We start from the raw sequence: 12,311 nt of genomic DNA on the forward strand, positions 1-12,311 counted from the left end.
GTATGATTTGGCAAACGAACACATGACACAAATAAATATTTCCATCTACTCACATTTCCCTAATTTCCCAGCCCTGTCAACCAAGAGGACCACTGTTCAGACTTCCTTCACCTTAGTTTTGCTTCTTCAAAACTTCACATATATAAACTCATACAACATTCATTTCTTTGTGTCTGCTTTATTTTTCTCAGTGAAATGACTTCAAGCAACTATTTAAAGCCAAAGAAAACGAGACCTAACCACATTCAGTAGGAAGGATGGAAGGCAATTGTTCTGGATTTTTTGTTTTAAGAATTGTTCTGAAATTCTCTCTGTAGACCAGCTGGCCTCAAACAGAGAGATTTATCTGCCTCTGCTTCTCGGGTGCTAGAGTTAAAGGTGCACCACCACTGCCCAGCTATTTTGGACATTTTAACTGTGTATCACTCTGTCATGGAAGGCAGTGCTAATCACATCTAGACTGTGAAAATATGCTATGAAAATGATGACTGTGAGCTATTCTGACCCGAGGAAGCAAAGACAGAAGAAGATGATATGTGACGAACAGAGCTGCTCAGTGTTACTAAAGTGGAACAAAGCTTACATCGGGGGACACAAAAGATAGTTCCTAAAATTAAACCCCTTCTTCTGCTTTAAATACTAAGGAGTCTGTCATTAATAACTCCTATGATAGACACCTTATGTCATAGGAAATAGAATTATCTGCATTTTGGATTTGTGCTACTTACTGAAGTTCTTGGTATGCAATGGCAGCTTCTCTTGGATGTTCAAAACAAAAGAATGCCTCCGAAAATCTGCGAACCTAAATAATTTCAAAAAGGAACATTGGCAACATGGTGTGTTTTATTAGTCAATCTGGCACACTAGCAAGCAGAGATGCTATTCCACTAGGCATTCAAAACCCATTCCTGTGAGAAATTAAACTACTTTCCTAAATCACTGTATTTTTATATGGTGTGGAATTAAAAAAAAACAAACAAACAAAAAACTAAGTGAAAAACTCAAGTTTACATTTTGGATCTCATTTTTTTCCCTCCTTAAAGGTAGAGTTGGTACTTGTTCCACTTGCTTCGTCTGCAGTATCCAGAATAGTGCCCAACACATGGAAAATGATGGAGGGCAATCCCAGGTTGCTAACTTCATCTGCGTTATTGGTCAGATATTCAAACATATGACCATGAACGGAGTGATTTATTAGCATTGTGACTTTGGGCATTTGACTATGAGCATCAGGTGATGTACTTTCAAACTGCACCCCACACCTGTGCATATGGAATTGTGAAGAACACAGCAAACATGCAACAGGAGTTTCTAGTCAACACATGCTTTTCTAACTGCTGTCCTAGCAGTCACTGCATTCTGCCTCAGCAGAACCATGCACACGCCTTCCTAGTATATGGTGTTCTTTAGAACAGGAACTAGGTTTTATTTTCCTTCTTGAGACAGGGTCTCACTATTTAGCTCTGGTTGGCCTGGAACTTGCTATATAGACCAGGCTGACCTTTAACTCACCAAGATCCACCTGCCTCTGCCTCCCAAGTGCTAGGATAAAAGGTTATGTGCTATGATGCCAGAGGAGGTATGTTCTGATTGACTTTTATGCTGTCTAATATATTTTGGCAAGTTATAAAAGAATGTACTTGACAAATACATATTGAGTTTGTTGACTACTTCTTCCACTGTGTTTGTATTTTGACAATACTTTTAATTATGAAAAGAAAGGTTTGTTAGGTAATGGAACACCAGTAAACCAATTAAAAGAAGGAAAAGAGATCTTGTTTGGGTATACAGAGGGAAGAGAAATATGTCACATGTTCGAGTCATATTATGGTGAGGATACTTTGTGAGTGTGTGTGTGTGTGTGTGCGCGCACGCGCTTGTGTATGCCACAGCACGTGTGTGGCAGTCAGAGGACAATTCTGTGCTGTCAGTTTCCACTGTCCCTCTTTACATGGATTCCAGGAACTGGACTAACAGTGCCAGGCATGATAGGCAAGCTCTTTTACCCACTGAGCCATTTCTCTGGACTGAGGATACTTATTTATTTATTTTTTAGTTTTTTAGTTTTCTAAGACAGGGTTTCTCTGTGTAGTTTTGTACCTTTCCTGGAACTCACTTGGTAGCCCAGGCTGGCCTCAAACTCACAGAGATCCGCCTGCCTCTGCCTCCCGAGTGCTGGGATTACAGGTGTGTGACACCGCCGCCCGGCCAGGGATACTTTTTTAAGGGAAAATATGATTTAAGATTCTTTGGTTTTTAAATACAGAATTTTAGTGAACCAGACAGAATTTATTGGTGAGTAGAACAGATATCTGATCCAGACCTAAGAGACAGGTGTGAGGTACTGATAAGGATGTACTGTGTTCTTTATTTTCAAATGTGGTTGAATTACCCAATTACCTCCTGTTTCTGTCAGCACTAAAGGAAGGATGAAGAAAAATATCTGCCTGTCTAGAGTTTGTTTTCCCTGGTGACTATAAAGTATAAACATGCATTTTTATTGTAGCAAGTGCATAAATAAAGAGGTTTCATATCATTTCCATACTGCATTTTCATAACATCCACCCTTTTGCTGAACCTCGTTCTCCCTTCTCTGCCTGTTCCCCAAAGATCCCTTTTCATGTCCTGCAACCTTCCTTTCTTTGGCTTCCATTGGATTTCTAGAGTCAGCAAGCTGCTTCCCTTCTCTCCTTAACTGTTCTGATTCCTATAGTGACTGGCATTTCTTGCCAGTCTCCTACCTAGGAAGCTCTGTGCCAAGACTAGGGTTGACTTCAACCTTAAAAGCACTATGGAGGAGATATCTTCAGTAGTCAGTGAGGAACTGGCAAAAGGAGTCAGGGAGACACAGTCAGTAAGTGAAGAACCCAGGGATTCAAGGGCAGATTTGGGAAGCGAAAGCTTATTGCGTTAAAGTTCTTCTCTCGGTCTTTCTACACCAAGACTCTGTAATTAGAAATTTCCTAAGCCTCTAGGTACTTATATGAGGTTCTTTTTTATAATTCTCTTTCAATTATTAGCACACTCAAATGATATGCTAGGAATGAGATTATTCACTGTATTGTGCCACCATAACTAATGTATGACTGCCACCTGACGGCAACACATAATATTAAGATTTGTTAGGTTTACAAATTTAAATTTAGGGGATACAAGAAATATATATTATTACTTTGTTACAGTTGCTTATAAAAGTGATTCACATTTAATATTAGATACAAGGCTAGTTCATTTAAATGAATTGATTTCTTGATATACATCTCTTGTAAAAGAGCAAATTAACAAAGGAAAATTTTTTGCATGTGTGACAGGACATTTTCTTTTTTTTTTTTTTTTTTTGAGACAAGGTTTCTCTGTGTAGCTTTGCGCCTTTCCTGGATCTTGCTTGGTAGACCAGGCTGGCCTCGAACTCACAAAGATCCACCTGCCTCTGCCTCCCGAGTGCTGGGATTACGGGCATGCGCCACCACTGCCCGGCCCCGTTTTCTTTTATTATCTTACTTTATTAAGGTTTTCTAGGCCGCCCTGCTCTTCCTGGTACCTGGAACTGAACCCAGCACACATGTGAGGCAGTGCTTTCCCATTGAGCTATATCCCTAGCTCAGCATTTGTCTAGTTCTCTGGAGGAGTATCTGAGTTACGACATTACACATTTAAAGTGCAATCAGATGAATTTTGACATGAGAGCATCACCATGCTGATGACATGAAGATTTGCAGAGACAATTGCACATAAATAGTCAGAAGACACTGTAAGAACCAGAGCTTGTGTTCTTTGCTTTTACTTTGGAGGCAGGGTCTTACTCTGTAGTGCTGGTACTCACTATGTAGTTCACGTTGATCACAAACTCACAGCAATGCTGACTCTGTCATCCAAGTGCTGGGGTTATAAATATGAACTACCATGCCCAGCTATAACAATTTGATATTGAAAAAATCCACCTCAGGCATGGTGACACACATCTTTAATCTCAGCACTTGGGAGGCAGAAGCAGGTGGATCTCTGTGAGTTCAAGGTCAGCCTAGTCTACATAGTGAGTTTCAGGACAGTAGAGCTATGTAGTAAGACACTGCCTCAAAAATAAATAATTAATTAATTAATTAAAAAAAAAAAAACACACACTGTAAAAAAACAATACCCTTCTAAAAATCCCTGTAAGTAAAGGATGAAAAAGAAATTAAAAATACAACTTGGGTCCTTTCAATATTGAATCTAATATTCCAATAATTTTCACATATTCAAGTTGAGTATATTATCTGCACTTTGTAATAATGAACTATTTGAAAAGGAAGCTCTCAAAAGAAATGTATGCAGTCAATAAGCACTTGAAGCAAATGGTCAACATCCTTAGCCACCAGGAGATACAAATTAAAACTGCTCTGTGATGTCATCACACTCCAGCCAGACTGGCTAAAGACCACAGACTCACTGACCTCCTGAGGAGGCACTCAAGTCCTCCAGGAAGTCCTAATGTCCAAAGAGCACCGAGGAAAGGCTGTAGTTCCACAGTGAGAGCACAGCACCAGAGCTGGCCACACGTGTACTAAAATTCACCCTGTTAAATGTTGAAGAAAACTGTCTGAAAGACACACACCGCACTTACTGACTATTCATTTAAATCACTGTAGGAAGCTAAAGGTCGTTCGTAAGGTGGGCACTGTGACTGTGCTGTTTTATCCACTGCAGAATCTCAGAGAAGCAGCTAATCCTTTATTAAAGGACCTCTGAGGAAGAACCCTAAAAACTTAGTTTTCGGTACGATAACCCTACTTACTGAAATATAATAATAATAAAACAGAAAACACATCAAAGAGAGAAGTAACATGAAAAATAGTCCATTAAAAATACTAATAAAATGAGAGACTTTCTTTAAGATCACTCCAGAAAAAGATAAGGGCACAAAAATATTAGTAATAAATGGTGGAAAACACAACAGATCTGGCAGATATTTTTAAAAATGAAATATTCTGTTATTTGATAATAGTAAATTTAAAAATTCAGACAGAGGGACAACAGGGGAACCCATGGCTGATATGTAAAATTAAAACACAAATATCCATATAAAAAATAAAATAAATACATTTTAAAAAATGCAGACAGAATAGAAAAACTTAGAAAAATGTAATTTAACTGTTGGAAGGAGAAATAAATACAACATCCCTACTTACACTGTGTCATTTTACTCTATGTACTAGGAAGAACAGACCAAACTGAGAGGATTCTATGCAACCACTGGGCAATACTCTGCAAAACACAATCAGCCACAAAAAATAAGGAGACACAAGATTACACCTTTGGTGAATTTAAAGGGCCATTAAAACTGCATGTGATGTGTGAATCTGAGTTTGCTTCTGCGAATGTGGGCTAGGGTGAGTAGGTCTCTTGCGGAGAGGAAAGACAGAGCAGCAGTGAAGGGTAAGGTTTTCAGCTCTCAGCTATTGCTCTGACCTCTGCAATTGGCTCTGTTTCTTATTTAACAAGACGGTTACATCGACAGTGGGGTTGTCAAATAGGACATGATAACTCTTAAAATTTAAATACAGGCACATTGTGGTTTTAATGTCTCCTGTAGCTCATGTGTTTCAACACATGGTCACTAGATGGTTGACACTACTACTGAAGGTTATAGACCTTCTGGGAAGTGAAGCCTTGCTGGAGGAAATATGTCACTGGGGGCAAGCCTTGCAGGCTTATAGTCTGACGCCACTTCCTGGTCTCCCTCTCACTGCTTTCAGACTGCTAATGCAGTGTGACTGGCAGGTCTCATGTTCCCGATGCCAGGCTTTTCCAGTCATGTGGATTGTATCCTCTCTGGAACCCTTAAGCCAAAATAAACCCCTTCTTTCATATGTGCCTCTATCAGAGTGTTTTATCACACAAACAAAACTTTAATTAAGATAGGCCAGATACTACACATCATCATTATATCAGTAAAACGTTTCTCAATTTGGCTCCTACAATGGATTATTATTCCTGACCTTGGGAAATACAAACTGACTGAAACATTAGAGATAAATGGTCCTCTTCAGAGAAACTGTTCTTGGTTTGCAAAATTCACAAACGCAGAAAGAATCCAAATGTTTATCAACAGAATAAATTGTGTATATACTCAAGTGGTGCATAACACAAGAGCAAGTCAACAACTGGCAGGTACTAAAAATGAGCATCTAAGAGGAGATGCACACAGTACACGATCTGATTTACACAGAATTCAGTAACGAGTACATGCTATATAATACAACAGTCTAACTTTCTGAATAAGGGCCTCTGTAGGTCTATATTCACCTTGTAAAATTCCTAATATATACTCTCATGAGAGGTTAGGGAAGGAATGGAAAACCAAAACAAAGACAAATCGGAGATGCTTGTGTGCTCACTGATCCCTAACTCCTGCTCTTGGGCTCCAGGAATGAACTCATGGCACACGTACTCACGGTCTAGTCACCTTCAGGTGGCTGTCCTACTAGAGGTTGTTGCTGAGATGTACTGTTTGCTGGACTGTCTCACTTTACTATTCGCTTTAGAATCTAACACATGCTGTCTTCATCTACGTTTATCTACATTATCCATAAGAACACTTTCAGTTATAACAAATTCCTAAAGATGCATACTACCCAGTAAAAGTACCACCTTTCTTTAACTTACCCTCAAGGTGTGGTGTTCCTGTGCTAACAGCACTCGTAATTCTTCACGCAGCGTCATGGCTTCCAGAAACTGTCCCCATAAAGCCATGAGAAGGGAGCAAAGCTGCGCCAGGTTCATGTTGATCAGTTCTGCCAGTTCGTCAGGGTTCTCTACCTTCTGAAACAAGGACAGAGAGCGTCACTGCTTCCTGAGAGTGACCGCATCATACTCCACTACAACACCACAGAGCATGTCAGCAGGAAGGCACATGTGCACATGTCTGCTGAGGGAGAGAAGAGCAGAATAAGGTTGTTTTTTATTTTACTGATGGATTTTGAGGCCATTTCAGGAAGCTAGCTAGTATTTTAATATCATACACATAAAGAATGTGCACCACGGAAGTGGAGGTTGACTAGCTGGAACAGATAGATGGTGAGTGGGGAGTGAAGGAGACCTACCAGGAGCTGACTCGGATATGGACCACAAACAGTCTATGCTGGAACATGAAATCAAGACTAACCATCCGGAGCCGGCAAGAGAGCCAACTCTACTGACTGAAGAAGAGAAAGGTGTGACAGCACATTAAAAATCTCACATGCCAGAGTCACAAAGAAGTGGGATTTAAAAAGAGGTATGGCAACAAGTCTGATGTTGGGAGGGCGGGGGTGGTAAAGGCAGATGGAAGCTTCCTTGAGTGAAAAGATCATGATACCTTTTATATGGGAGAAAAATGTAAGAGCAGATATCATATGAATAAAAGTCAGTTGAAAGAATGGAATGGGAATAAAGAGATTTAAATACTAAAAGACCAAAACCAAACCAAACAACAACAGAAATCTAAAGAACAAAAAACACTCCTCCTTCAACTTCTAAATGAAAGACTAGATTTTTTTTTCACACTGACTGCACATTTCTTATAATTATTTTTAAAATGAATATTACCCCTTGGGTAACATTTAAGAACTAACTGAATGCAAAACCCTCTATTTATTTATTTATCTATTTTATGTAGACTAGTGTTTTGCTTGCATATACATGTGTTCAGTGCCCGTGGAGGTCAGAAGAGGGTACTGCATCCCATGGAACTGGAATTACAGACCAATGGACACTGCCATGTGAGTGCTGGGAATGGAACTTTCAGTCGTCTGGAAGAGCAGCTAGAGTTCTTACCTGCTCAGCCATCTCTTCAGCTCTACACTGGTGACTTTTTAAAGAAAACGGTCATTTGAATTATAAAGAAACCCTGTGACAGTAGCAAAAATTACATCCTTGCATAGCCTGCATATTTATAATTATTAAAGAGGCCCTCATAAAAAGAATCCAGTTTTCACCAAAACTTACATACAGAAATACACTCCCAACCAAATGTACACTTTCATTTGATTCATGCCTCTGATTTCTCTCATTAACACAGCTGGTGAACAGGGAATAGACAGTGAACTTAAGAGAGTCAGGACACTTAGTTTCCTGACCAAAAAAGAAAAATGTACCTAATTTAACTGTAAGAATGAACTGGGCCAGGCGGTGGTGGTGCATGCCTTTAATCCCAGCACTCGGGAGGCAGAGCCAAGTGGATCTCTGTGAATTCCAGGACAGGCACCAAAACTACATGGAGAAACCATGTCTTGAAAAACAAAAACAAACAAACAAAAACTGGCTTAAGATACAAGTTGGTCTGTTGTAGTAAAAGAGTTACTTTTTTTTTTTTTTTTTTTTGAGCTGAGGATCGAATCCAAGGCCTTGCAAGCAAGTGCTCTACCACTGAGCTAAATCCCCAATCCAAGAGTTATCATTTTAAAGGACTGCTGTGCAGGAGAGCTAGCAAGAGTACAGAGATGAAGAGGGAGAGAGAGGGCAGTGTGGAGGAAGCAGTAAATGAGAACAAGATGTAGTGATACTTGTAAAGGACTGTTACAATGAAACCTATTTCTTTGCATATTGACCAAAAAAGTTATCAGATGAAAAATATTAATACAAGTGTTTTAAAAACCTGCCCAGAAATTCTTTAAATAAAATCACAGAAGAAAGTGTATGTACTTGCTCAATTATTTACTCTTTATGTACAAAATAATGAATTTTTCAAAGGATAAGTTAGCTGTATATTGAGATTAGATGTCTTTGACCATCTAATCTGTGGTTCAGCCATGATTACCCAATTTACCTTTGCAGTTAAAAAAAAAGTTAAGTAATTAAATTTTCTTGGACAAAATATTTAGAATAGAAAATAGAAATCACTTAAACAGTAAGAATTAAAAAAAAATTTCAAGTACCTTAACTTCTTCACATAGTTCAGTAAGACGAACTTCTACATCCATTTCCTCTGAAAGGGGTAAAAACTAGTTAGAGGAAAGATTTCAGTGTTAGATCTGAAAACTATCTTTGATATTCTATGAAGGACAAAATCTTTTGAAATAAAAAGTTAATTCTTGGTTTAACAAGATATTAGGTATTGTTAAAAGTAATGTAATCTTTGGTCATATAATTCTGATTTACTTAGGTATACTCTAAGTATCTAGTAAGAAATTTATAATTAAAATAGCAATAACAGGGAAAGACAGAAACTAACAACATAAAGAGTAGTTATTTGTAAAGGAAGAGAATTACATTAAGGTCTCAAATATAAACTTTAAATATTCTTAACGCTTATTTAGGAAAATATAACTAAAATGAGCTCATTAAAAAAATTCTCACACAAAAGCAAAGATACATCCTGACATGCTGCAACCGACTCTTTAGCTCACTGATTTCACAAATAATTTCACTGTCAGAAACATCAGTGGCTTCTGATGTTAAGTCAAAAACAACCCACAGCAAACCCTGCATAAATTCCTATACCAACCCCTACTTTCACATCAATTATCACCTTCTCCTTTGATGCAAGAAAATCATTCAAATTAGACTGAGGTTATACATCTCATTCAGAAAATAAACTTAAACATTTCTGATATCTTTTTCTAATGTCTATATCTAGGAGTCCAAATGCCTATTACAGTTAGTGAGCTATTTCAATGAAACATTCTTTGTGTGTGTAAGCCAGAGGCCAGAGCTGGATGTACTCCTGATTTGCTTGCCACATTATTCTTTGAGACAGAGGGGTTCAGTGAGGGGTCCTACCTAACTCAAGTTCTCATGCTTGTGCAGCAAGCACTTTAACCACTGACTGGTGTCCTCAGCCAAAACACCTTCAACATGGAGTAAAAGCTAAATTTAATGCTAAACTTAATTACAACAGTTTCAAAACCATGTACAGAATTTTATCTCACTTTAAAAATTTGGCTAGAGAGATGGCTCAGAGGTTAAGAGCAGTGGCTGATCTTCCTGATCTTCCAGAGGATGCAGGTTCAATTCCCAACACCCACATGACAGCTCACAACTGTCTGTTACTCTAGTTCCAGAGGATCTGACACCCTCACACAGACATGCATGTGGGCAAAAACATCAATGTACACAAACTAAATAGTTTTTTAAAATTTTGTTTTAATTATAGTTTTCTTTTCAAATAATACATTATGCTATAACAATTAATAGAGATGGAAAATTATACCCATTACTTTATTCAAATTATCTTGAGGACATTTGTTCCTGCTATTGTCCAAGGTTACAATCTAGAATATAACCTTCTAGGTTTGAAATAGCCGTATGAATATGGTCCACCAGTAGAACTCTATTGTCCAAGGTTACAGTCTAGACTATAACCTTCTAGGTTAGAAATAGCCGTATGAATATGGTCTACCAGTAGAACTCTATTCCACACATTTTCTGACTTTGCACTGCTTTCTCAGCACTTCTCTGCTGAAATCTGCCACCCATCTTAAGCACTTTCAATAAAAGCTACTTTTCATTCTTTGATGTGAGTACACCAAAATTTCTCTTTATTCTACTCTTTGCCTAAATACTGGTCATTATCTTTTCAGTGTTTCACTAACTGAAAGAAATAATGTAATAAGCTTACTTGTCCATGTCTCTTTAAAAACATTATTTTTGAATGCAGTAATCAGAGTGGGCTACAAGGTGAAGAGATATACTCAGGCAACAAGTATTTTCTAGATCTGTCCATCTACACACTCAAATGGTATTTACAACTAACTTTTGTAGGCTTTAGGATTTGTTTCTGCTGTTTTGAGACAGGGTTTCTCTGTGTAGCTCTGGCTGTCCTGGAACCTGCACTGTAGACCAAGCTAGCCTCAAACTCAAGCGATCTGCCTCCATCTGGCTTATGCTTTAGTTTTAAATCAAGTCTTTTCTCCAACAAATCAAAATCTACTCCCCTTTTAAGACAAGCCTTAAATTATTTAAGCAGCATTTTATGAAACTGGAATGCTCACAAGCTAAGCAGACAGGCTGGCAGTACACTAATTAAACTAGAAGTAGATTTTAATCACTATAAAAAATAATGCTAAAGCATGCCACAAATGGCCAAATTTCATACTATGAATTCTTTAATTTTACAGTAACTTCATATGAGAATAAAACACTATGAATAAAATTTCAACCTTAATTTTTCCATAGTGATAAGCAAATGAATTTTAAAAATAGTTTTAATAAAAATTAAGCAACTCAAATCTTTCTCAGCCAGTATTCATCTGAAAAATACTATGAAAGATTATCTTCTTTATTTCATTTTTTATCTGACAAATGAGAATACAATTTATTTCATTTGAAAATTTCTACAGCTATCTATAACTTAAAAAAATTATTCAATACCAAAGTTTTATATATATATGTGTGTATATATATATATATATATATATATACATATATATATATAAAATATGGAAGTGTACAAACAAAACCAGACAATTAGACCTCTTCCTTTAATGTAAGATAGTAGATATTTAGTATCATTTTTAAAAGTCTAGAATGATGAAAAACATGTAAATTGACTAAAACCATGAACCAAGAGGTGTCCCTCTTATTTATCCCTCCAATGCACAAAACAAGCTTCAGTTTTTAAACCACATTTCATTAAGGGCTAGGCCTATCCAAAGATGAAATTACTTAAAGGACATTAATGGTAATTATTATTCAATTGTAAATTTTGGTAATAAAGATGATTTTGAAAAAGTGGTCATTATAAAAACTAGAATGTGTGAAAAGTAAAAGAGATCTTCAACCTATCACTTTCACTTCTAAAAAACTTCAACATTAAAATCAATTAAATTACCCCAATTTATCTGCAAACCAAATTGATTATATACACAAGCTCTTAAACAAATGCGCTGGGAATATACTACATTGTTTACAAGGATTAATTAACGGAATATTTAATGAACCTATTTGTAAACATACCTACATGCGTGTCGTGCTGGGCTCTTGGCTGTGCTCTTCTGAGGAGGCGCTCATAGAGGACCTGCATGCTGGCCTTGGCTAGTCATAAGGGTTGCACACAGCACTAGTTACTACACTCCTTTACAACAAAACTTACTTGAATTTTCCAACTTGTTAATAAGAAGCTTAGTGTTGATAGGGCAATTGGTTAATTAGCTTATTAGAATTACAAATGATGTACATTCAAGTTTACATTATTTTCTTTTTAGTATTTAAAGTATGCTGCTTGGTATTTCTTATTCCATTATTATTTTGAGGTTTTAGTTTCATAGAGAATTTTAGTGTTGGCAGGAGTCTCAGAGACCAGCTAGCCCGGCTCCCTGCTTTCCCGAGGGGAGGTGTCAGGTTTAGATAGGCTG

The 12,311-nt window shown here is 37.4% G+C and overlaps 1 protein-coding gene across 10 annotated transcripts in view; it reads right to left on the reverse strand.

Annotated features, from left to right (window-relative positions):
• The window catches only part of Fam135a (family with sequence similarity 135 member A), a 78,530-nt gene that overhangs the window by 22,285 nt on the left and 43,934 nt on the right, over window positions 1-12,311 (reverse strand). For 4 of the 10 annotated variants that reach the window (XM_036167103.1, XM_036167107.1, XM_036167100.1 and 1 more), the window contains 4 exons: window positions 11,914-11,991; window positions 8,895-8,944; window positions 6,646-6,801; window positions 729-802 (listed from right to left, as the gene is read on the reverse strand). In XM_036167103.1, coding sequence (XP_036022996.1) covers window positions 729-802; window positions 6,646-6,801; window positions 8,895-8,944; window positions 11,914-11,991 — 358 coding nt within the window. Of the gene's footprint in view, window positions 1-728; window positions 803-6,645; window positions 6,802-8,894; window positions 8,945-11,913; window positions 11,992-12,311 lie in introns of those variants that run through there. The other 6 variants (XM_036167108.1, XM_036167105.1, XM_036167106.1 and 3 more) reach the window with 3 other exon arrangements.

This window comes from Onychomys torridus, chromosome 18, assembly GCF_903995425.1.
Source record: "Onychomys torridus chromosome 18, mOncTor1.1, whole genome shotgun sequence".
Taxonomy (NCBI): domain Eukaryota; kingdom Metazoa; phylum Chordata; class Mammalia; order Rodentia; family Cricetidae; genus Onychomys; species Onychomys torridus.